This window comes from Lygodium microphyllum, chromosome 13 (genome assembly GCF_053477565.2).
Source record: "Lygodium microphyllum isolate KBCC chromosome 13, Lygodium_microphyllum_v1.1.10, whole genome shotgun sequence".
Lineage (NCBI taxonomy): Eukaryota > Viridiplantae > Streptophyta > Polypodiopsida > Schizaeales > Lygodiaceae > Lygodium > Lygodium microphyllum.
In genome coordinates, this window is record NC_141147.1 from 32,860,924 (window position 1) to 32,887,107 (window position 26,184).

The 26,184-nt window shown below is 41.2% G+C and overlaps 1 protein-coding gene across 1 annotated transcript; it reads right to left on the reverse strand.

The window, feature by feature from the left end:
- Positions 1 to 16,056: 16,056 nt before the first annotated feature.
- Positions 16,057 to 21,219, reverse strand: LOC148026484 (BTB/POZ domain-containing protein At5g48800-like). The gene is made up of 5 exons (XM_087690925.1): positions 20,666 to 21,219; positions 20,407 to 20,485; positions 19,871 to 20,317; positions 17,212 to 18,090; positions 16,057 to 17,125 (listed from the first exon to the last, which is right to left on the reverse strand). The coding sequence occupies exons 1-5, from the start codon at positions 20,791 to 20,793 to the stop codon at positions 16,439 to 16,441; spliced, it is 2,220 nt and encodes a 739-aa protein (XP_087547051.1). The 5' UTR covers positions 20,794 to 21,219; the 3' UTR covers positions 16,057 to 16,438.
- Between the last annotated feature and the right edge of the window lie 4,965 nt (positions 21,220 to 26,184).

A 26,184-nucleotide genomic window follows, 5' to 3' on the forward strand; every position in this document is an offset into this window, starting at 1 on the left:
ACGTGCCATGCCATTGCAACCCATTCTTCCCCTAAAGCCGTTCAAGAAGTGGCGGATTGATTTTGTGGGTCCCATTGATCCACCTACCAGACGGAAGCAGAAGCGATACATCTTAGTATGTTTGGATTATGTCACAAAGTGGTGTGAAGCTAAAGCTCTGAAATGGGATGATGGCAACAGCGTAGCCCTATTTATGTACGAGAATATTATCACCCGTTTTGGCAATCCCCTTGAGTTGGTAAGTGATAGAGGTACTCATTTTCTTAACAAAATCATGGAGGAGTTGATAGAACTGTATAAGATCCGCCCATCGTAAGTCCACTCCTTACTACCCCAGAGCCAATGGCCAAGTTGAAGTCACCAATCACATTCTCTGCTTGATTCTGACAAGAACAATTGCTGCACATCGTCACGACTGGGATGATCGACTTACAGAGGCCCTCTGGGTATACAGAACCTCTCATAAGGTAGCTACATGACAGACCCCTTTCCAGCTAGTGTATGGTACAGAAGCCGTCTTCCTTGTTGAATTGGAATTGCCCTCTTTGCGAGTGGCAGTTAAAGAACGCTTGGGAGATGATGAGTCACTGCAACGCTGTCTCTCGTGCACTTGGAATGCTTGGAAGAGATACGGTGGATGGCCCTACAGTGCATGGAAACTACTTAAGCGCGACGCAAGGCCTATCATGACAGTTTCATCAAGCACAAGGAGTTCAAAGAAGGTGATCTTGTCCTAGCCTATGATTCGAGGTTTGGCAAGTTTCCTGGCAAGCTTCAACAATGGTGGATGGGCACATACAAGGTACTTGCTGTCAATCCTAACGGTTCTATCGAGGTGTAGACCGTTGACGCCTTTGATGATCCTTTCCTAATCAATGGCTATCGTCTGAAGATGTACTTCCCTCCCTAGGGATCTTGAAAATCACAATCGACCTACCCTTTCTCTTTTGGGCTTTACACTGTCCTTCTCGTCCTGCTTTTGATAGCCCTTATGATATTCCTCATGAGGCGGTCTCGTTCTGCTAATGCCTCCCAGAAACATCTCAACCTGACATTGTTCTCTGCTCGTCTGATCCAACAATGGTGGCGAGGTTGGTCCTGACATATGGTATTTCTACCATTCTCTTTTTCATCGAAAAAAAAAAGAAAAAAAGAAAAAAAGAAAGAAATAAACAAAACTGTTATGGGAGAAAAGGAAGAAATTCCTTGTCATAACAAGCCTCGTTCCAAGAAAAGGTGGAAACACCCTTGGGCGGGAAGTTGACTGTGGAAAAGGTGTCAACACCTCGCAGTTCAAGATAGCTGACTTATCACCAGCAGACCTCTTCAGAAAGTAATTCGAAGCCACCTCCCTTGGTGCATTGTTTCTGCAATATCAGTCCATCTGTCCTTCTTAACAGATGACTCTTCTTACAAGTCATTGAAGTGTGAGATTTGTTGGCCGCCTCGCTGGGTACACCTCGTCTTCAAGATCCTGATGACAACAACAGCCGACATGATCTTCATCACCAACCCCTTGAGTGATGCGAGCTTTCATCCTAACAGGATGGGGATGTGAGTTGGGCTGCCCTCTATATCTATCAAAGCATGAGATAGAGGGTGGGATGAGTGACCAGTTTTTTCCTTCAAATCAAATGAGAGGTGAGATGTGTGAACATAGTGTTGCACGCACAAGATGGGCCTCTCAATGCACAATGCATGATCTGTTCCGGTGCACTACACCATAAAGCTCCTTGGCCTTCCTTCTTGTACTGTATGCCGACACAGGGTGGGATGCACAGTTGCATCAGTTTTCACTCGAGTGATGTTAGTAATGGGGTGAGTGACTGTTCTTTCATTCCATTTGCGAGATCGTGAGTTGAGTGTAATATCCCTCGTCATCGACAAATTTCCTGTGATCCCTTCAACCAGCTACCTCCCTAGATGCTGCCACGTGGTCCTGCCACGAAGGACGTGCGCTGTGAAGACACCTGGGTGGTGCCGACAATGACACCAGCCGCAACCTCGATAGTTGACATTCCTCATCGGTAATATGGGCCAAGTTTTTCTAACCCTACACCTTTTGTTTCTCAGTGACGGTCATGTCTTAAGTGTGGGGACGTTCGTGGTTGGTCTGAGGTGTGGTCCTAGGTCCTTCTTGTTCGGTTAACCCTTCCTGCTAAGGTTTTAAGTATGGGGACGTATCTGTGCGTGTCTATGATTCATACCCCCATGCATATACTCTGTTATGATCATGCATCTATGCCATGACTTCATTTTACCTTGATGGGGTCCCTTCTCCACTCCTCCATTCTATTTCACCTTGTCCCCGGAGCTATTTCTTAATTGTTTGCCTTTATCCTTTGTTTTGTGATTTTTCCATGTGAACGCATCCTATGTTCACCGGAATCCCAATCCAACCTTATAGTCCTATTCATCCCTTTGAACTGTCTATTTTTCCTTTTTACCAACCCCTGTTCCGACAGACAGTTCTCAAATTATTAATTTTTGAAGCAATTCCCGTAAATTGAACGGTTTTCCATGTAAATGTGTCTTCATTGCTTTGGAACCCTGATCTGATGTGCCAGCCCTGTCCTACCCCTTCCCCTTGACATTTTTCCTTTTTAGTCCGTGTCAGTCCAATGCACGATTTATCCGTTATTAATTTTTGCGGGTTTTTGGGTCCTTTTTCGGGTCTATTTTTCACATTTTTCCATGTGAACTTACCCTTTTTTCACCGGAATTCCGGTTTAATTTGACAATCGTGTCCTACAGTCTTTCCCCCACTTTTTTTCTTTTTTCTCTCCCCTGTTACGACTGTCGGATTTTTAGTTATTGATTTTTCCGAGTGTTTTCGGATGTGTTTTTGTGTTTTCTCCATATGAACCCCTTCTAATTCCCTTCAAACTGAGTTTTGATGCACCAGCCCTGTGAATCCCTTTATTTTGGACATTTTTCATTTTTATTGTTCTCTATTCCGGTGCATGCTTCTTCCCGTATTAATTTTTGAGTCTATTTTCAGGTCTATTTTTGGGGTTTTTCCCATGTGAATGCGTCCTATCTCAATCGAAATTGTGTTTTGCCATGATAGGTTGTTGGATACATTGTTCTGCCCAAATTTCCTTCTTTCCACACTTCATTTCGATGCGCGGATTTTCCGATATTAATACTGGTATGTGTTTTCGAGCTTCTTTTTAATGTTTTTCCCATGTGAACACCCTGATTTTGCCCCAGAACCCGTGTTGCATGTTTCCATCATTTTCCCCTCGTCTCCCGGCACATTTTTTATTTTTACAGATTTTCGATCCGACGTACGGTTTGGGTCTTATTAAATTTTCTTCCTTTTTGCCGTGTGACCACTTTTCTCGTGTCACGTATGAACGCGCTTGTTTTTGGTTTTACATGCCTCAAGACGCCCTCGTGGCGTCTGTGGTTTGCGCATTGCCGTCCTTGCCCTGTCTGATCCCGCCGATGCAAACTTTTTTTACTCCCGCGAGCGTGCGTTCCTTTTTTTTACACCCTACTCACTTTATTTTTCTTATTATTAAAAAACAAACCAATAATTTTTTTAAAGGAAAAAAAAAAACAAACAAACAAACCAAAAAAAAAAACAAACAAACAAAAAAGGGGGAAAACATCCACCCTCAAAACCAACCCACACCATTTAAAGAAAAAAAAACAAAAACCACCCCACACACAAAAACAAAAACAAAACACCAACCACTACAAGTAATGATACTACATAGAAAAAATAATAATAATCAGAACAAAAAAAAAGCCCACAAAACACCCATCTTCCCACACCTCTACCCTTTTTACATCCAATTTTTAAGACACCAAATAAAAAAAGAAAGAATAAAAATAAAGAAAAAATATAAAAGAAAAAAGAAAAGGAAAAAAAAGAAATAGAAACTCAAAAAAAAAAAAAAAAACGAAAGATAAAAAAACAAAAAACAAAAGAAAGAAAAACAAGACAACGAAAAAAGAAAAAAAAGAAAGAAGAGAGAAAAAAAAACAAACCGTTACCTTCTCTCGCCTGTGTCTTATCTCCTGCCCCTCTGCGCTTCACCTTCTCCACACGCCTTCAACCTCCATCGCCTCCATCTCCCTCTCTCCTTCTCCACACGGTGCCGCCCTGCCTCTCCCCTCCCACCCGCTGGTGTGCTTCCCCTCCTCCCTCTCAGTCTCGTCACCCGCCTCGGCTATCTTCGTCAGCCATCCTCCACCGTGCGCCCTGCCTCCACCTCGCCCGCTGTTGCGCTTCCCCTCCTCCCTCTCGGTCTCGCTGCCCACCTCGGCCGTCGTCATCGGCCGTCCTCCACCGTGTGCCTTGCCTCTCCCCTCCCGCCCCAGCGCTTCGCCTCCTCCCCTCTCCTTCCTTCGTCGCCACTCCCGCCTACCAGTCCTCCTCCTCCTCTGCCCCCATTTCTGCCCCTTCTCCTCAATTGTTTTCTCGCCGTGTGGCTGCTCACGGTGTACGAGTGTGGCTAGCGGGTGTTCACGCGCGAGGACATGCTTTTGATTCGTTCCTGCAATGGAGTGTTGCAGTCAACCGTTCACATGCAGTCATCCTTTGCTGTTCACACGTAGCGCATATACCCCCTTTTATTTTCAAACCCACAAAATACATAAAAATAAACATAAAACACATAAAAATTTTAAAAATTCATTAAAATTCAAAAATTTTGCAAACAAATTCTAAAAAAAATTTAACATTTCTGAAATCTTTTGGAATATTTTTTTAAAGTGGGAATTCAAGAAAATAAATTGTAAAAAATTCAAAATTTAAAAATTCATTCAAAATACATGTAAAATAAGTAAAATTCATTCAAAATTAGTAAAAATTTGAAAATAAATCTACAAAAAATTTAGAAAATTCCACAAATTTCCTTACCCCTTTTGCTAATAATTTCTCCATTGAAAATGCTTCCATAAATGGCTAAAGTATCATTTGAAGCCAAAATCCTGATTTTAATACTTCATCTCTTGAAAATTCATTTTAAATTCTAAAAATCAGTTGAAAAATAATGAATAAATTCACACACATTGTTGACACTTGTTGGATTGCTGAAATTTCACCTTTACACTTCACAACATATTCATGTGTCCTATATCTCGATTTAATTATTTATTTTTAAAAAAAGAAAATAAACAAATAAACAAATAAACCAAACCAGACAATATACAAAATACAAACACACCTAAAATATAATTTATTTTTAAAAATCCATAAATAAATAAAATAAAAATACTAAGGTGCTTTATTTTTTCTAGTCACAAAATACAAATACACCTAAAATATAATTTATTTAAAAAATCTATAAATAAATAAAATAAAATAAAAATAAAATCTAAATAAAATAGAAATACTAAGGTGCTTTATTTTTTCCAGTCAGTAGTGTTTGTTTTTTTGACTGGATTCATTGCATTTGAGACTACTCCGTGCGCCTTCAGCTCATTGCATACACATCCCTACCAGGTATTTATTTGTGAGATTTATTCATTTTCATCATCCATTAATCACAAATAATTGCTAAAATAAACTATATTCACCTACTTTTCCACGCACATTCGCGCTAAACACACAGTTTTTAATAATTAAAATCAATAAGCGGTTCACTTTGTATGCGCTACGTGCGCTTAAGAGGCACCTTAATTTTTAATAAAAATGAATCAACTGTCACAAAAAAGCATGTGCTGGCAAAAAAGTACTCCACATCACTATTAATTTTTAATTAATGAATTTGCATTTAGAGACCCCAGTCTGAGAATCGCAGTCTGGGTTTCGTTAAAAGACTGCTTCACCCTAATAATTTATAATTAACATTTTAAGAAGGAACCGTCGTTTTCTTATTAAGGTTTATAACTTAATAAAATGTCACCCATTGTTAATAATTTCTTAAAATGAACCCTTCATTAAAACCATTTTCCCTCACTGTACTTTTTTCCTTTTGATGGGCGCGTAAAGTCCTCTTAGCTAACATTGTTGTCAAAGTTATGGTCATGTCCTGATTAGATTTTTATGGTATTATGGTTTGCTTATGTGCAACAATTACAGGTATGGTTTGAAGTTTTTTTCTTTTTTTTGCCTGATACGGGGTTTTGGGTGCTTGCTTGTTGCATCGCATGAAGTTTTCGATCGCATATGTGTAGAGGTCATGCCGAATTTTTTCTAGGATGTGGGTTGTTTGGGGTGGTAAATTGGTTAGTTACGTCTATATGTGTGTGTGCTTCTTTTGATTGACTTCTTTTTTATAACTATTTTGATTGTTTTGCATGCATTCTTTTTTATTGTCTGTGTTGTGGTGTGTGTGTTTTCCATCTGAATGGCGCCTCACGCTCCTCCTCTTATCCAGTATGTCCCGTTGATCAGTAGAGGGATTATTCTTCCCTACTGGCTTTTGAGCCTATAGCGAAAGCAAGACTTGCGACTTTCATGGCTGCTTCATTCCCATTGATTTCAGATGATCCATCCCTGTGTGATGAATTCCTTGCATCATACAGTAAGAAATCGGACCTGGTTCATGGTGCTTCTATGGTTTTGACACCCCGAGGGTTAGGGAAGGCTTTGTCTCTTCCCTACAAAGGAGAGCTCTTTGTTACAGCTATACAATTATTCTCCAACGATGAGATTTTCAAGCTGTTACAGAAGCAGACCAAGGAGATTCTGGATGTCAAGAAAGTGATAAACACTTCAGGAGTATCTTTTTCCATGATCACTATTGCTCTTTGGAAGTTAGTCTGGCAATTCCTCCAAGACAGGTTTATGCCTGCTAAAATGCCATCCCATTATTTATCCAAAGGACTCTTCACGACTTCCAGGATGGTGCTAAAAGGGGTGTCCATTGATTGGAGTACTTACTTGCTTACAAATATGGACCAACATTTTGTCAAAGTAACAAGAGGAAATGTCACGAATGTCACTTATGGTTCCTACATATATGCTTTCTTGACATACTCAGGCCTTAAGAAGGGTGTGCTACCACCTCCTCCATCTGATCTAGTTCCTCCCCCTCCACCTTCAGAAGAGTCCGAACCTATTGACATAAAGGATCTTGATTCTCCTCCTCCACTGGTCATTCAGTGGAAGCATTTGAAGCGTATGGCAAATAAAACTCCCTCAGTTATTCCTTCAGTCACAATTCCTACTACATCTGGTAGTGACCTCCCTGCCTATCTTACATGTAACAATTTGTTCAGGGCACATAGAGAGGGTTCTTTGGACATATCAATCCCTTTACTGAACAGTTTAGTGTCAGGAGATGCTATTCCATTCCTTTGTAATGGAATCCAGAGTTCGATTGAACTTTCAGTGATAGCTTGTGTTCAACAGCTATATGCTTCTTTCTATGAAGAACTGATGCAGTCCAAAGACCAGTTGCATAAGGCAACCACAGAGTTAGCCTCTGCTAAAGACACACTTGCAGATCTGTTTAAGCAGATGGAGTAGCAAACCCAAATGATTGAGACCCAAAGAGAAGAAATGTCTTCTTTGAAGATTCAGTTAACCGAAGCTCAGTCAGAGGTCACTAGAGTCTCAGAGGAGAAAGAGAGGATGTCCAAAGAAGCTCAAGAGTTTCAGAATCTTTTAGATGCAAAACTGTCAGCCTTACAGACTACTCATAATACAGTGGAATCACAAGCTTCCCAGATTAAGTAGTTGCAAGACCAACTGGCACAGTCATGGTCTGTTCCTCCAAGCCTCAATGTTCCTATTATTCCTTCTATCTCTAAGCAGGACTTGGCAGTTCTCCAGAGACAGGTCACATTGTGTCCCTTGTTTCAAGATAAAGTGGAAAGATTGCAGTCCAAGATGGATTTGTTATGGTCTACATTTGAGCACTTTCAGGAGTATGTTCCTCCGGACCATTCTTTCTTTGTTCACTATCAGTTGTGCAGAAGTTGGCCTTACATAAAGCTTTCTATTGTCTTATATGTATCTACGAGGTGATCTATTGATTTCAGATGATGTAGATCTGTCCTAGTATGTGGGGGATGTGGTTTTGCAAGCTGTTTTATATGTCAACTATTTGGAGTTGAGGATAGCAGACATGTTCCAGTGTTATTCTTCAAAAGTGGCTACTTGCCCTTACAATTCATAGCATTCACTGATTGATTCTGTGGTCCTGAATCAATGTCAAAATACAGCTTCTACTTATGTGCTGAGCACTAACCAACTGAGGGTGGATCTCCTAGCTTATCTTTCCAAAAACCATCCATTTGATTCAACCTTTTTTTATGCCTATCAGAGAAGATCTGTCCTAGGTCCCTCTGTTCCTACCCTATTATACTACCAACAAATGGCTCATCGCTATGATACTTATCTTTCCCTTTATAAAACCAACTTAGCAGCAATCTTACCTCTTCTTTTCCAACCTCAAGGTTTTCCTCAAATTCCTATATTTACCTATTGTTCTTTTATCGAAGATCGAGTTTTTTACCCTTTTTCACCATGTCCTTCACCATCTATCCATATATCTTCTACTTTTCATGTTTATCAATTGACACCTTTCCTAACTAATTCACTTAAATTTTCAGCCACTCCTTTATCTTATTCCTCCTTTTATGATTTTTCCTACCCATCTCTTCATCCTCTTTTACTTATTCCACTTCCATCTCCTACCACTTCTATTTCTCAACCCCCTCAGTTGGTTAATGAATACGAAGGACTTGATCAGCAGATTCCAAGAAGAAGAGGATGGAGCTCTACTGATTCTCTCACAGGACCCTAGATAAATTGGCCAAAAATTCCAAGGGACTGGACAACTGCTAGTCAAGCATACTAGAATTACCTTCATTTTGCTCACAAATATTCACAATCTCTAGATCTTTCAGTGAGATTGACAACTCATTTTACTTGGTATCTAGCATATATGCATAGGCATTCCCATAATGATCAAAATGCCATTCCAAAGCTTTTTATGAATGTCAATGTGAATATTGATTTCCAACAGTTGGATGCCCTATATTTTCATGCCTTATGTCAACCTAGCAGATACCTTGTTTTGCTAGAAAGGATGTGCTACCTACAGTTCTTTCAAAATCCTCCAAAGACATTTGTAGATGAGTCCTTTTCCATGGATCGTTTTCGAAACCGCCAAGCCTTCAAAAGGGATCACCTTCATTGATACCTTTGCAATGTATTTTGGATTATTCTTAATGATATATCTCTCTTTTTGGAGGTGTCATTCAAATGGTTGTGTTAGTGTTTGTGTGTGTTGTAATAATTGTATGTGATGAGTTCATACTGATTGAGAATAATTTGTTCGAGAGCTCTTTTCAAACTCTTGATGGTGGATGGAAAGCCTATAGTGGAAAGCTGAAGAAAAACCTCTTATATCCTTTACAAATTGTTATGATTTTTAAATGATTAATCAGATGAGTTAATGAATAACGAAGTTTTCCTTTAGTAGTTTTTTTTAGAGATACAGGTGATAAGTTGGGGTCATGGTTTGGCGATATTATTGAAGATCCTACAGAAGATAAAATTGAGCTCTTTAGTGAACTTATATTCTTCTTTTCCTTAGGTCGCAAGGACGCTTCCTTTCTAAGTGTAGGGATATGTTGAGAGTGGAAAAAGACTTAATTTTTGACTGATTTTTGTTGTTTTTGAGATCTAAATGATTGATTTTTGATGGATTTAGAGTGATGTATGGTTGTTAATGGAAGTGTTCGAAAGTGTTTTGGATTATATTGATTATGTTTTGGAATATCATGACGATTCTTAGTAGAAATATGAAGCTCTGTGATGTTCTGATAGGTTCTATTGAGGTTCTGATTGGTTTTGTATAGCTTCTGTTTTGTTCTGATTTTCTTCTGTATGAAGTATGGATTGATGATTGATGAAGGTTGAGATCTTTTGGAAGATTATTGAATATTTTTTGATAGTTTGGAATGGTTTTAGTATGAGTTATGAGGTTCTGATGACCTTGACAGTGACAGTAGTGAGCTATGAAGAGACATTGTAGTGGCTTTGGTGCCTCTTCATATCAGACATATCTCTTGGGAGGTGCATCCACGACCTAAGAAGGATTATTGAGAGTTATTATAGAGTATTGTAGTGAGGAGATGATGTAATATTGAGAGAGAGAGAGAGAGAGAGAGAGCCAGAGATAGCCAATTCTATCAAAACAGTGTAACTGTATATGAGAGATTGAGAGAGAAAACTATGAAGACATTAAAGATGAATACTATGTGATTGATTTCCATTCAAAAGATGGTGCATTATTTTGTGTTCTTTGTTCTATTGATGGATTCTATGAAGATGTTGAAGATTATGATTGATTCTATTAAATCCCTGGGAGATATCTACTATGATGTTGCGTGAAGATTTGTTTTTCCTTTGTTTTGGTCGTCAAAAGAATGAAATAAAAGCTTACTGATGTTACAATATAGATTTTCTTGCAGTAAGATCCCCTTTTCCTTGGTGTTCCTCTTGGGGCTCCATTGGAACCTCACTTCAAGTGATGCTTGCTATAGTAAATCTTATCGTGATGGTGTAAATCACATATGTTTCAAATTTAACGTATTGAAAGGCTAATCTAATGCCATTTAGAATTTTTCACTGTTTCTAAATTTTAAGGATAGTTGATATGCACCTTAATGTTAATGCATGTGTTTTGCGCAGCATGGAGGCTTTTGTAGCAAAAAAGGATGTGTCTGCATCAAATGTTATACAATGCATTCCTAGCGAACAAATGGGTATGTGCAAGGTGAAAGACATTACAAGGAGGAAGGCAATTCGTCGTGCACTCAAGCATGTTAGAGGATATGATAGTTCTATTGGATTCTTGAGAATCATTCATCGTTTGGACGGGATTGAGAAGCAAGTGAAGACATTATTTCGACATCAAAGAGCTTCGATTTCTCTTAGTGAGAACATTGGTAGCCGTCTAGAGAGGATTGAGAGAATGCTGGGGGAGAAATATGAAGGGAACCTTGGTGATGGAGTGAGGATACATGATGAGTTGGAAGAAATCAAGGGCTATATAGAAGAGATATACGACCATATTTGAAAATATTGGCCACATGCTAGACCCTTGGATGATCGTGATGAGAAGATGAAAGATCTTATTGACAGTGCAGGTCGTATAGAGGATGGAGTATGTGACTTAATTACTCACAAGAATGAGAGCTTGGTCACACCTGGGAACATTTCCCTTGATGTGCAACTTACTTATTTGAATGTGAGTCTTAATAGGTTCTCGGCGATGTTGACCCAGATGAATCACCGTATAGGCTCACCCCCTTACACTAGAGAACATTGCCCTTGATGCGTAACTTGCTTCATTCAAAGTTTATCTTGATAGGTTTTTGGCAATGTTAACTTAAAAGAATCACCACATAAGCACATCCTCGGATCTATAGTTTTCTTGGTGTATGTATAACCTCAACGAGACTTCTTATTTGCCTTATTAGATTGATGGAAGTCTACATTTTGAAATACGTTTTTTATCTCTTTTAGATTACAAAACTTTTTTAGAGCCATTTTAATGGTTTCTTTTTCCGCCTTTCACCTTGGCATTCTTTCAATTGGAGCCTCGAACACCTTTGGATCTACAACACCTTCGACCCTCTAGCAAGCCCTATGTGTGGATGTAGACGAACAAACATCCATTGGCAAGGCTTGGAGAGAGAGAGAGAGAGAGAGAGAGAGAGAGAGAGGAGGGGACGATTAGGCAATGCTTGGTTGGCCTTTATTGAGCACTATGTACACATGTGCTCACCATGGGCATATACACATTTTCTTATGTATGTTGGGTCTAATGCACGTTTATTCTTTTGCTTTCAAGTTTGAGTGGTGCTTGCTAGGCCTTCTTTGATGATGTGAGAGTCATGTGCAAATGTGGATGCATGGACATCCATTAGAGGGAGGGGTTATTAGTTGGCCTTTGGCGAGCACCATGTATGCATGTGCCCATGTATGGCCCCACTTACACATGTGCTCATGCATGTGCCTATTCTTTTATCTTTGAGTCTAGGTCACCTTGAATTTAGGGTTTTTGATTGCAAATGTGTTTATCGATTGTATCTTGAGTAGCTTTGAGATTTCTCTATTGGGACTCTTATAATCTCTTGAAAGTTTCATGTAGCCATTATGGAATAAAGCTATGCCATGGATGATGTTCCAAACATAGTACATTCGATGCCATTGAATGCATTTGATTCAATGGAATTAAAGAAAACGGCCACGACATCATCTCTTCGATGTTTGCTTGCTTGGAGCCGTTTGCATGGGTATGGAAGATAGTTGTAATTGTATTTATGACTAGGTGTTGTATCCTTTTTTTGGAGATAATCATTTGTATATTTATATATGTTGTTGCAGCCAAAATGTGGAGTCTAATAGAGTTAGTAAAGTTAGTGTGCGAAAAATGAAAGAAGTGGCAAGGCAACAAGGAATGTGTGTTGTTAAATTTGCAAGAACAGCAAGGGTTCGAAGGAACATAGAGGATGCTTCAAGTTCTTTCGACTTTAAATGTCTCGAGGCAAAGATGAATGAGTTGATGGAATTGCAGATGAGTTTATGCACACGTGTTGATCATGCACTTGCTATTTACTCCGCAGAGCTACATGAACAGGCTAAGGGTATATATAGTGTTGTGTGTGAGACAAAGCACACCCAAAGTGTTCTTTCGAGTGGCTTGGGTGCTGAAGTACGGGAACTTTCGACAATTGTTTCTGAGACAAGCAGGTTGATGAATTTATTGGTGAATGATATGTGGGCATCGTTTTGGGGGATTTGGAGATAACCACGAGCCTGTGATTTGCCAGAGAGGTTGTCGACTACCATTCTTGTAGTTTCAAATGAATGTTAATAGGTTTAATGCCTTACTGCAACAATTGAGTCATCAAATGAATGGCCACAACTAAGGGGGAGGACTTGCTCAGGATCAAGCTTATCATTGGTTCCATATTGTTTTATAGTGCTTCGGCCACCCCTTTTTTGTAGTGATGTGTGGTTCCTTTTTGTGGGGCCTACATTGGTTTTGATGTAGCAAAGCTAATCTAAGTAAAATCTATTGGGTTCTTGCAATGTGATGTGATACTTCTTTCTTGAGGTTTCATCTGTAGGAAGAGGCATTGTATCTTGCAATGTAGATAGAACTTTGTTGATTTTTGCATTGTGATGCCTATGAGAGTAATATTTTATCTTGGTGTTTGGTCTAATTATAATATTTGATTTGATTAACTGTGAATGTTCATGTCTCTCCCTCCCTCTCTCTCTCTCCTTCTCTCTCTCTCTCAAGGTTTAAAGGGAAAACTTATTGTCTTGCAATCTAGAGAGAAAACTTAATTAATTTTTACATTTAAATGTTCATGTTTCCCTCCCTCCCTTCCTCTCTCTTATGGTGATATATGCTTCATTTTTGTGAAACCTCTTGCAATTGGTGAATAGATAACTATGCTGCTATTTTTTTCATGGCAAAGGTAGTTCTTGAATCTTCATGAAGTCTCTGCTAAGTATTGGCATTGCAATATAGATAGAACTTTGTTGATTTTTGCAATGTGATGTGTATGAGAGAAATATTTGATCTTGGTGTTTGGTCTAATCATAATATTTGATTAAATTTGAATGTTCATGTCTCTCCGTCCCTCCCTCCCTCCTTCTCTCTCTCTCCTTCTCTCTCTCACTCAAGGTTTATAGGAAAAACTTACTGTCTTGCAATCTAGAGAGAAAAATTGGGGGATTGCTTGCTGGTTAGATAGAAATTTTCTTTGTCTCTCTTTGGATAAGATATTTAATGATATATGGAATATAAATGTATATAAAGTTTATTTTAAGTACTAGCATTCCTTGCACGTAACATTTTGTTGATTTAAATAAATTACTATAGTGTTTTGAATTATGTGATTCTAGATTGGTTCTACTCTTAAGTCTTTTTGAAAATACTAACCCCAATCAAGACTTTTTTTGAAAGAATGCATGGTCTCTCTTGCCGTGCAGGCTTTGTGAGAATCCAGTCAATATGGGATTTTCACATCAGTCAACTAGCAGAGATTATGTGTTACGTATTCATAGGCATAGACTGGACTCTATGCGCCATAGACGACGACAAGTTGCTAGGCTTAGGACTCAAATGATTCAGCTACAAACAAAACATGGTCGAAGGGGGCACAAAGAGATGTATTTTGCTATGGTTGGGTGCCAAAAAATTTCACAGAGAGAAGCTCTAGATCACGATAGTGTGATCCATGAGGGAGTTCAGAGTACCTTGCATAGTATGCAAAATATGCCTTCTCGCATGGGGGTTCTAGATGGAAATGGTGAATTGATTGAGCAACAATTTGCTTTTGCTATGAATTATAATTGCAATTATGGAAATAGTTAGAATCTAGGAAATCCTGTGATTAATGAGTCACGTGTCAATAATGGTCCAACCTTTAGCCCTCAAAATTGAGATTTTTGCTCCATTTTGCATGCTTTTCCTGCAATGGATATTCATCCTGCAACTACAATATTGCTATTTCAAGACCCAATTGTGCATTCCATGGGAAGTCTTTCTGAGATGTGTGAGTGATGTTCAGCTAAATTGTGGATATGTGAGACTCAAGTGCAAGGATCGGTTTTGTTTGGTAAATGTTGTTGTCAGAATGGAAAAGTAATGTTGCCACCGTTGCAACATCCACTGCAGCCATTGCATGATTTGTTGCATGGTATACATCCTCAAAGTAGAGTATTTAAGAATAGTATACGGGCATATAATAGTGCTCTTGCATTTGTGTCACTTGGTGCCAATGTTGATGAGTTTTTATCTGTTGCAGGGAATTCTTATATCTTTAGAGTGCATGGCTCCATTTATCATTGTATAGGCCCTCTGCTTCCTAATGTGCAACGATAGGAACGACCAAGATTTGCACAATTTTATGTTTATGATACTGAGCATGAGTTATCTAATCAATTGGGTGTAATGCCTAATTTATTGCCAAATTTACTTGGAAAGCTTCACTTTATGATGCATCAATACAATGTATATGCACAAGCTTTTAGATCTGCAAAACAATCCCTTGCATGATTTAAGAATGATTATTTTTGGCATTCAGCAGGCTAACAGGCAATACTCAGCTCCAGTGGCAACTGAAGTTGTAGCTATCATGCTTGGACAAGGCAATGAGAATAGTCTCGATCATCGAGATATACATATTTATAGTCGAGATGGATGATGTATTGCCATTTCGAACTTGCACAAGGCATATATGCCAATGCTATATGTTCTTCTTTTTCTTTTGGGTGATGATGGTTGGCATGTAAAGGTGCTTTATAGTAATGCTAATATTCTAGTTAATGTACGTGGATTGTCTAATAAGGATTGTGTTACTCAAATGTAATTTTATACATTTCGACTACAAGTGCGTGAGGACATTGAGGTTTGCATGTTGCTTGGTGGTCGATTGTTGCATGTCTTTATGCAACACAATTTATCCATGTTGCATAAGTGATGCTTGCAGTTTGTAGATATTGCACCTATGCCCCAAACTACATCATACATGCATTGATAAAGTTTCATCCCTTATGTGAAACCAATATGTGTCTTATACGCAACACTTCGAATATTCATTGCATATGCGATGGTCGTTAAAATTTAGACCCTTAGTTGTTGCAAAAGCCCCTAACCTCTTGTAGTGAATAGGAACCACACACACAACTCGTCCAAGTGCAATTTATGGAGCTCTTGTAAACTTCATTGCTCTCTTACAATTCCTTGTGTTGAAGCATCTCTCAATGTGATAGGTCATAATACATTTACATTCTCTTTTTTGAAATATGCTATCATAACTGTACTCCCTTAGCATTTTCTCCATGGTTCTATTTAATGTTCTTGTATATAGCCCTTGTTGGGCATGACTTATTTTTTTAGTATAATGTTAGGATGTTAAGTTGATAGCCTTTGTATAAGATTTATTCCTACTTGTTCCACCAAGATTTTGTAATTGGACAATTAATCATCCAATCTATTTGATCTTAGCCATAGTGACCTTCCAAACATGCATAATGGGAGATGGAAGTGCATTTCTTTATTAATTAAATTCCACAAATATAATAAGAGATTAAGTGCCTTTCATTATCAATTACATGCTCGACAAAAATCATAAGAGATCATGTGCCTTTCTTTATCAATTACAATTCCACAACAATCGTACATAAATGGAGGAACACCCACCACACAAACAAAAAATCTATGTTTTCAAGCCTAGGATCATGCTATATTGTACATGTTTAATCATGATAAGAATTTGAAGCTTTAGGAAAGAACATGAGAGTATATAGGCGAGCTACATGAGTAGTTATGTAATGCCGAGAAGAGGAAACTTCTCGACCTAGTAAGGTTTTAGGAATGTGAATGGATTTCACAAATGGTACCAAGTGGTTGGAGAACTTTCTCTAGAGTGCTTGGTCTATGGATCATGTAATGCTCTAAAGAGAAGGGAAGGAGAGCAGCCTAATAAATCAATGTACTCAAGATATGGAATGTCGACGTCGGCGGGATTGGACTTGGTTGGATTTGGGGTTGGAAATGGAGGAGGCATCCTTAGAGGTCCGGGTGAAGGGGTTGAGCTTGTGGAGGGTTTTGGAGACGGAGGAGAGGAACTTGTTGGTTTTAGTAGTAGTCGTAGCAGTAGCAGTAGTAGCAACGGCAGTAGTAGAGGCAGCAGCAGCAACAGCACTCGCCGTCGCAGTGATAGAAGAGGACGAGGCCGGGTGGCCAATGGCCACATGGTCGTGGACCATGTCATCGTCATCTTTGGCATCTAATTGGAGTTGGAGGGGGTGGGGGCGTTGCAATTGGGAGAGGGAGGTGCGGCCCATTTGCATGCGCATGCGGGCCATCTCAAGCTTGAGCTCCCGGTTTTCTTTACACACGGCAGCGTAGTCCGTGTTAGGAGATGCCGCCAGAGAAGCCCCCGTCCCCACCGCCATCCTTTTTGACGAGATGGCTGCTGCTTCCTCCAGGCTCATCCCGCTTGAGGGGGGGCCCATGGCGCTCTTCAGCCTCATTTGCTCGAAATACAGCACTTGCACGATCACCTGCACAGGCAGCCGCTCGTTCTGAGCGGCGTGGCTGCACGCCTCTTGGGTGAGCTTGCGGCAGTCCATGCGGGCACAGATCTTCTTCCTCTCGGAGTCGCTGATGCCGGGGTGAGCCTGCGAGAAATGTCATGGTTAGACATATCGAACCCAGGATTAGAAAGAAGGATGACAACTTAGGGGATATATATGCATACACGTACCTTGAGGTAGATGTCTATGGCCCTGTAGAGGCTGTCGTCCACGACGCGGGCATGGTCGGGCATAAGCTCGGCTATGGCGATAAACTTGGAGGCGCTCAGATTTGCGTCGGGGGCGATCTCGGCGAGGTAGCTGTCCAGGAGGCGGGCCACCTTCATGAGGGAGCTCTGGGCGGGCGAGCCAGGGACACTGTAGTAGTAGTCTGACATGGCATACAAGGGATCCTCGTCAGCTGACAGCTGGCCCTCCGCCTGCTGCAGGAAGTTCACCGCGATGCGCCGCACGGTGTCCACGTCGAACAGGGTGTCGCCCTGGTACGACAGCGATGGGATGAGCAGGTCGTCCAACGTGGCCTGGGGCAGCTGGAGGCTGATCCGGCGCTCCAGGTCCAGCCGGCACGCGATGGTGGTGTCCAGCTGGATGGCCGCGCGGAGCAGCCCGAACAGGAACGCCACGCTGGCAGTGTTCTTCTCCGGCGGCAGCAGGCCCACCACCGTCTCGATGAGTATGCGCTGCTCGTGCTCCAGGGCTGAGTCAGCATGAGCGTGGTGGTGCTGCAGCTTGCCGGCGGCCCTGGGGTCCACCGCCCCTGCCAGCTGGCGCTTGCTCATTAGGCCACGCAGCGATCTCTGAGCGTACAGCACGATGGCCCCGCCGAGGGAGTCGTAGCGCAGGCCCCGCACCCGCATGGCCGCCAGGACACGCTGGAAGAAGTCGATGCGGAGGACGCACAACTCCTCGGCCCACGTCACCGCGCTGATGTGGTCCTGGGCGGCCTGCCCTTTCTTGGTGGCCCGGGGCGTGGCCACCATCACGGGGGTCGATTTGGAGCCCAGGCTGTCATTGCTGCTGCTGAACTCCGAAGACAGGCTGGAGGCCACCTGCCAACGCGCCAAAACCCTCGTAAGGATCGCACCTTCGGTACAAACAGTCCTGTTCTGCCGTAGCAGCAACTACGTAGAGTACAGAATTTTCTCAAAATACAGGAATGAAAAGATGTAGTAAAAAGTGGAACTCTGAGGATTGTCCACCCCCACATGCCCAAGCTTCTTACAGATGGTACAAAGATTCTAGGAGTAGAAGTTGCCCGACGCCCATGTCTGTGGTACATACAAAGGAAGACTGTTGTAGCTTTACTTAAAGCTGCGCACAAGTTTTGAGAGAGGGATTGTCAAGAGCACTAGTTCCTTACCAAAGTTAGATTCGCACCATATTGCTTTTACTATATAACCTTCCTGCAGTTTGTCTACTTCTTCACTAGTCTAAAATCTTGTCTTTACTTGTTGAAACTCCCAACGAGCCTCTTGTAAAACCATCACTTGGATGAAAGATAAACCATAACTTGTGACCAGCAACCCCATGTGAAACCATCACTTGGATGAAGGATAAAAAATCCTCTTATATTATCATTGGAAGCTAGAGTTTGGCCTTAAAGATGGTTGTAGGAGGCTATTGTCATCTCTTAAAAATAGTTAAAGGGTGAGGGGACATAAAATTGAATTGGGCCCCTGGTCAATGCACTATTAGTGAATATGAAATATTTAAGGAAGATTCTTTTGCCTCTAATGTCCCCTAGTCTTTGGTGGGCTCAATGATAGAGAGACATGGAAATCCTAGTCTATTCATCATTGATGTAGAAATTGATAGCAATGTCCAATGTCCATTGTCCATTAGACAAACACTTGAACAAATAGAAAAGACAATAAAGTTGGTAACTCAACCTACCACGCATATTGATGCATGATTCACGTGCTTCGCTTTTAGCATTTTAAATTGTACCAAAGAAGCAATTACTTCCAAAATGCAAGCTTTGAAACTCTTACATTCAAGACTTTGTTCTATTTAGAAATGATGAAAAGACCTAGCCTAGCTTGTGCATCAACTCTTAGAACGATTGCTCTTTTTCAATACTATATTTATATGAATGGTAAACGTTCTTTTTGGTTACAACTTAGAAGGATCTAATGTTGTTTAGTCTTTGAGCGCAAACATAAATGAAATGCAATGTAGGGGATGGTTGGTTTTTTTGCCATCATGTTGGCAAGGAGTTTGGAATGGTCATGGCTTCAAATGCTTAATCGGGAGGCTAGACAATTATTTAAATTTTAAGCATTTAACTTTCAAGAGCAATTGGAAAGATTGAACTAGCTTTCAAGATAGCTTTCGAGCGCCTTTTAGGAGTTTTAATGCCAATGTGATAATATAATATCATGGTAGTAAGATCATTAGAAGCAAAGTCACAATTAGTGCATGAGGCCTTACCCTTCTAGGAGTTATGGAATCTCTGATGGGTTCAAGTTGTGGGGAAATCTACCCTTGAATGTGTAATGTGTAATGGGTTGAAGTTGTGAGGAAATCCATCCCTTCCATGTCCCTTTTTAAGGTAAGAATCTATTACTACTAAGGGAATGGGGAAATCTAACCCTGCCACATCCCTTTTTGTGCAAGTATCTATTACTATTAAGGGAGCAAAGGTCGAATTAAAATAGAGGATGGATGTGTGATGAGACACACGATGCAAACAAATTGCAGATCCATGCGTTAAAGTTGTACCTGAGGCTCCTGGTATTTTGGAAACCAAATAAATACTAAATAAGTTTGTGAAGAAGCAACCTATTATTCTGGTAAATAAATAAATAAATTAGTTTTTATATAGGTCACCTGCTCCTTGCAAGCGTGGGAAGCGGCGGCATCGATGCAGCGGGAGACGATGCGCAGGTCCTCGGCCATGGGCAAGAGGCCCTCGCACGACTGCAGCAGGCGCACCGCGTCCCCTAACTGACAGCTGTCCAGGACCTCTGTCAGGAAGGCCTCCGCCCGACGCACCAGGTTCCCCGGCCCGCCGTATTCCTCCGTCATCTGGAGATACTCCGCCGCGCATCGCGCCATCGCCACGTTGCCCACCCCTAGTTCGAATCCGCCAGCCGCGTAGCAGAACTTGGCCGCCAGCTCGAAGGCCTCCGCGCCACCTGGCATATCCGGCAGGGATACGCGGCAGCCTCTTAGCAGCGCCGCTTCCTTGTCCGTAGTGCCGTCTTTCATGGCTGACGCGGCGGCCTGCTCCGCCACCAGCTTCCTGATGCGCCCGCTTCGTGTCACCAACGGAAACTGTAAAGGAATTAGTCAATGAACAGGCCTATCGTGTATATGAATGAGGGGTGTGTGTGTGTGTGTGATACCACCGTGATCCCCCTTACCTTGTGCAAGCAGAAGGTCATCCCGCCTGCCTCCAATGTTAAGTCGCTTGGTATGTCCTCTGAGAACGTCCTCACGTAGCTGTTCAATGCGAAACATCATCATCACCCCATCAATACAATTACGGTATTATCCTCCCCATAACAGAGCATATGACAAATGAAAACACTGCTATCTCATACCAGTCACTCACTCTCCTGTTCTCATCTTCACCATAATTATATATAGTACGCAACAGATGAAAACAATACAATCTCATACCAGTCGCTCATTCTCCTCTGTTTCGATCCTGGCCCCAAGCTTGGGGTTGAGGCCGTATGTTTGATACTCGCCTGATGCCTCGTGCCTGAAGTAGGAGTCGACATGTCGTGCCTCGTCATCACCCCCATTTTTGACGAAATATATTACTGTCACTACAGAGCGGCCGAGGCGCGTCTGTGCCTCTATGGGTGCTCGGTCGTATCGATGATCGAATGACTGCCTTCGATGGCTTCTGTCTTCTGATACATAATGCGGAAATGCTAGGCCGAAAGAGTTAAAGAGATCACTGGCTTTCTGCCTCTCTTTAGAGCAGGCGCACCCCACCCTTAAAGACTTCGATGGGTGCTTTGCGGCAACCGCGACACTGTAGCTGAGCGTCGCGAAATTACCCAATTGTGAGATGGACAAGGATCATATTCATGAAGAAGACTAGCATTCAAGGCAGAAAGAGGATGGAAGATAGAAGGCTTTCATAAAAAGAACGGAGATTCACCGAGCCGCTAAGAGAGAGGGGAGAGAGAGATGCCGTGTCAATTTCGTTCTTCTGTTGCAATCCTTTCCTTGTCACCGGATAAGATGGTGTATGATTACGAAACCTCTCTCTCTCTCTCTCTCTCTCTCTCTCGCTGTGCGTATGTCTGTCTGTGTGCGTACACAGTGAAATAAAAAACAGAGGATGACCATGTGACGAAGTAAAGTGATGAGAAAATGGAGGGACCAAGCTGGTGTCCAGGGATGAAGACAAGAAGTCTGGCTTGCAGCCAGGAGGGGACTCGGGAGAGAGACAGAGAAAGAGAGAGAGAGACAGAAACATACACCAGTATTTTAATTTGTGGTCGAGAGATGATGGAGAGGTGGTGGGGAATCGGGCAAGGCCTTTTAGGGTTGATTTCGGTTTTGGCGGCTGCTCGGCAAGAAAGCCTGACCACAAGTGCTCCTGAGTCCTTTTTCACTGCTATTACGACCAAAAAGTCGTTCGTCTCCACCAAGTGGTGTCCAGAGAATTTACCGGATCCGTCGAGAGTGGTTCCCCGCGCAGAAATGCGGAGTAAACGTGAAATGCGGAGTAAACGTGGAAGCAAAACTACTTAGATTAACTTCACGTAGTGTCCCAAAATCGGGTTTGACGGACACAAGTAGAGAATATGTGCCTGCTGACCGCATCGGTCACCACCGCGCATAAGGCGGAGACTGGAGTCCCTGCGACCTCCTGTTCTTGGTTTCAACGTGCAGTATTAAATGTTGCATGTGGCTGTAGTGAGTCGTGACCTCTCCTTCCTTCTCTCGGCTGCAAGCACCAATGGGCTTAGATGATTTATTAATCTTGCTTGAAATTTGGATAAAGTACAATTTATGGATCGTGGTATGAAACTAATTGTAGATTCATATGTCATTGTCCCGCTCGAAGAGTCGATGGATCAGTCATAACTTCTTTGTTCAAGGGATCATGAACTTGGGATGTCCGAGAAATAATACAATAATAAGAGGCGAGTCTCTACATATCATGCCATGATTCAAAGTCAATTTGATGTTCTTTGCCCACATCCATCTTTGACACGTGCTAATGCAATAGGGCACAACCCCAATGTTGTTACAAACTTGGACAGAGGGCGCAACTTCCACTCATTTCCACCTCCGTCTCTCCCAAGCCAGCAACAACAAGTAGAGCTTGCACCTGCACCCATTTCATTTGCAGTGGCAATACATGAACAAGTTAATTATTCTAGCACGCATTGTTGTGTCGATCGAAACAATAGTCATATTATCAATTGAAAGGCTGGAAACACACATTGGCTGCATGCATTTCCAACATGATTGAACTCAATCTATTTCTAATTGAACAAAACACTTAATTCATAGACAAGTTGGAAACAGTAACACTGCTTGCATGTGTTTCCATCATGCATTGATATAATTGGTTATGCTTGTAATCGTTTGAAATAATTGTTTCATAAATAGGTCTCTGTGAAATAATTTGAAATTATTCCTTATCCATCAATTTCTTTGCAACAATCATTTGATAGATGGCAAACGTTCCTTCTTTGCATACATATGCATCGTGCATGATTTTTCATCATGCTTGAATTGAAGCAAATGATCATTGCAACTAATGAAACACACGAATTGAATGGCTATCCCCGAAGGAAAGTGAATGATTCATCTTATCATGCATTTTTTCATCCTCTATCCCATATTGACAATAGATCCTTACTTTTGAACTGATCATGCTAATGCATTTTCATTCATTCTTGAGAATCCATTTCCATCACATTAATAGTTATGCAAGTAGTTTGTTTTATGCCTTCTATATTACAAATTCCAATACTATATTTTCTTGAAAATGTGAGTTACAATTTCTAAAGTGTGCTTAGATAATGGTTGATCCGTCCACTTCTTATGTATGTTTTGATGAAATTCAGTTTGCATAAACCCTAATTATTGCATTTTCTCATTCCAAAGATACAAATAACTATAAGTTCTTCCCCTTTTTCCTTAGAATGTGTTTGTATTGGGATATTTTTATATACCATCTATCGTTTCATCTATTTGGCACTTACATCAATGCACTTTAGACATCATGTGGTTTAAACACCATGTATGGTAGATAAGAGGTACCATCGTTTCATTACAAACATGTTGCTCATCTTGCTTAGGCACATTATGTTCATGGCTAACACATTTTAGATTTTCCCCTTTTTCTTTTGAATTCAATTTTGATGGTTTCATTACACATACAATGCTTCCTTTGATTAATGAAAGTCTTTGATTATCAAAGGCCATTCTATCAAATTACCATCATGCAAGGTAATTGATTAATCAAAGGCCATTCTATCAATTAACCATCATGTAAGGTGTATATGCATGCCAACCTTTCATTTGTCATAGTAAAAATGCTCCTCCAACTCATAATATTTGCACGTACACTCTAATATTCGCATCTTGTGTTCATGAGATGTTAAGCAACCCTTTTTTTTGTAAACCAAGAGTGATTGTGTGCTCATTGTGTGTGCTTTGTGCCTTATTGCAACTATTTTCATTTTTGCAAGTCAACAAACCATGGACTATGACCTCAACCAAGACATGGAGGTTTCATTCGATGACCACGACTCCATGGGAGACCTTGAGTTCACATCCTCAACATTTTTGTAATTGTTCATATGTTCTAAATCACAATTTGAGGACTCTAAGTTTGTCCCATCATCTCAATGTGAAGCATCAATCCCCAACACATGGTACCACTACCATGCCACCATCCCAAGCTCATGGCCCTTCTATTGGTACTTTCCCACTACTCTGTGTCAAGATTGTAGGAGAGAAGGAAGGAGTCTCACTTGTAGCTTTCTTGCTTGCACAATGGGGGAATACACACAAAGGTGGAGGCTGAAAACAATTTTTCTCTTCTTAGTTGTGTAAGCCAAAAGAACTCAAGTACATAGAAATAGAAGAACCCTATATATGGGTCTCAAACCAAACTCAACTAACTAAGGTGTCATACCAACTGAGCCAGGAACTACAGTAGATAAGGATAGCTATCATCTAGCTATTATTCATGGGCGATGTACCAACCGCATCTGCAACTAACAAGTCGGTGACATAAATGCACAACGGTCACCCTGGCATATCACGAGTGGAGCTCGATATCTCAACACTCCCCCTCGAGCTCAATCCCAATTCCTGCACACCAAGCAGGTCTCTGAACTTGCGCAGCTTCTCTGCGCCCAATGCCTTCGTAAATATGTCAGCTACCTGATCCTCTGTGCTGACATAAACTAGATCAATAAGACCTAGTAAAACCCTCTCCCGCACATAGTGATAATGCACCTCAATGTGCTTTGTTCTAGTATGATAGACTGGGTTATTTGCTAAGTGTATACTGCTCATGTTGTCACAATAAATGACAACTGGCCCATCTATAGGCTGATGCATATCATAAAGTAGCTTATGCAACCAAGCTACCTCACATGCAGCCATTGCTGCACCCCTGTACTTAGCCTCTGTGCTCGACAAGGCAACTGTAGGTTGTTTCTTACTGCTCCAAGTGACTGCAGCACTTCCAAAAGAGAACACATATCCACTGGTAGATCGTCTATCAGAAATACTACCAGCCCAATCAGCATCAGTGTATCCATGCAACTGTATCTGAATCCCAGTCTCATAAAATAGTCCATACTGCAATGTGGAGTTCACATACTTGAGTATGCGTCTAGCCACATCCAAATGCGGTTTCCTTGGAGCCTGCATAAACTGACTTACCAATCCAACAGCATAGCTCAAATCTGGCCTGGTAATAGTCATATAAATCAAACTTCCTACTATGCGTCTGTACATAGTAGGGTCTTCGAGAAGCTCACCTGCATCTGCGCTCAACTTCACATTCTGCTCCAAAGGAACTGAAATAGGATTAGAGTCTGTCATCCCATATTTGGACAGCATGTCCAATCCATACTGCCTTTGCAAGAGTCATATCCCACTTGGTGATCTAATCACCTCAATGCCCAAGAAATAACGCAGCTCTCCCAAATCCTTCATCTCAAACTTCAGCTTCAATAGCATTTTCACATGAAGGATATCTTCATCACTATCACCTGTGATAATCAAATCATCAACATAAATGACAAGCAGCATAATACCTTTCTCTGTTTTTCTCACATAAAGTGAGAAATCTGCCTCAGAAATCTGAAAGCCAATAGTGACAAGATACGGTCCTATCTTGTCAGACCATGCTCTAGGTGCTTGCTTCAAGCCATACAAGGCTTTCTTCAACCTGCAAACAAACTCAGGATGAACAGCATGCACATAACCTGGTGGCTGCTCCATATAGACCTCTTCTTGCAAATCACCATGCAAGAAAGCATTCTTTACATCCATCTGATGTAAAGACCATCCCTTTGATGCAGCCATAGCAATGATTGCTCTTACGGTTGCCATCCTTGCAACCGGACTGAATGTTTCTTCATAATCAAATCCATATGTTTGTGCATACCCCTTGACTACTAATCTTGCCTTGTATCTGTTCACAGAACCATCTGCATTGTGCTTCACCTTATAAACCCACCTACAACCAATTGCATTCTTATCTTTAGGCAAAGGTATCAATTCCCATGTAGCATTTACTTTCAAAGCATCCATTTCTTCATCCATGGCTTTCTCCCATTTTTCTTTTCCCATGGCTTGCTCAAAAGACGTGGTTCTGGTTCCTGTATCACTTTGACTATATAGGCATAGTGAATTGCTATAAATCCATCATATTTCAACCTATCCATAGGATACCTAGCTTTGGTAGACCTGCGCAAAGTAGGCTCACTTCCAGATGCTCTCAAAACATCCCTGGTCTTCCTTACTCCAGTGTGACAACAGAAGGAATACCCAACTCATCATCAATGCTCTGTTTTGAGCCACTAGATTCACCATCCACATACGAGTGACCTGCATTCACATCAAACATGGGCTGATCTACCTTCTCTTTTCCTTTTCGTGATACCTGCATACCACTATTTGCATTGCTTTGAGAAGATTCT

Excerpts from the sequence above, each read along its gene's own strand:
- LOC148026484 (XM_087690925.1), bottom strand. The coding sequence starts at position 20,793 with ATGGGGGTGATGACGAGGCACGACATGTCGACTCCTACTTCAGGCACG. Across the intron at positions 20,486-20,665 it reads CAGAGGAGAATGAGCGACTG|CTACGTGAGGACGTTCTCAG; the intron begins GTATGAGATTGT and ends CGCATTGAACAG. Across the intron at positions 17,126-17,211 it reads CCATAGACATCTACCTCAAG|GCTCACCCCGGCATCAGCGA; the intron begins GTACGTGTATGC and ends CATTTCTCGCAG.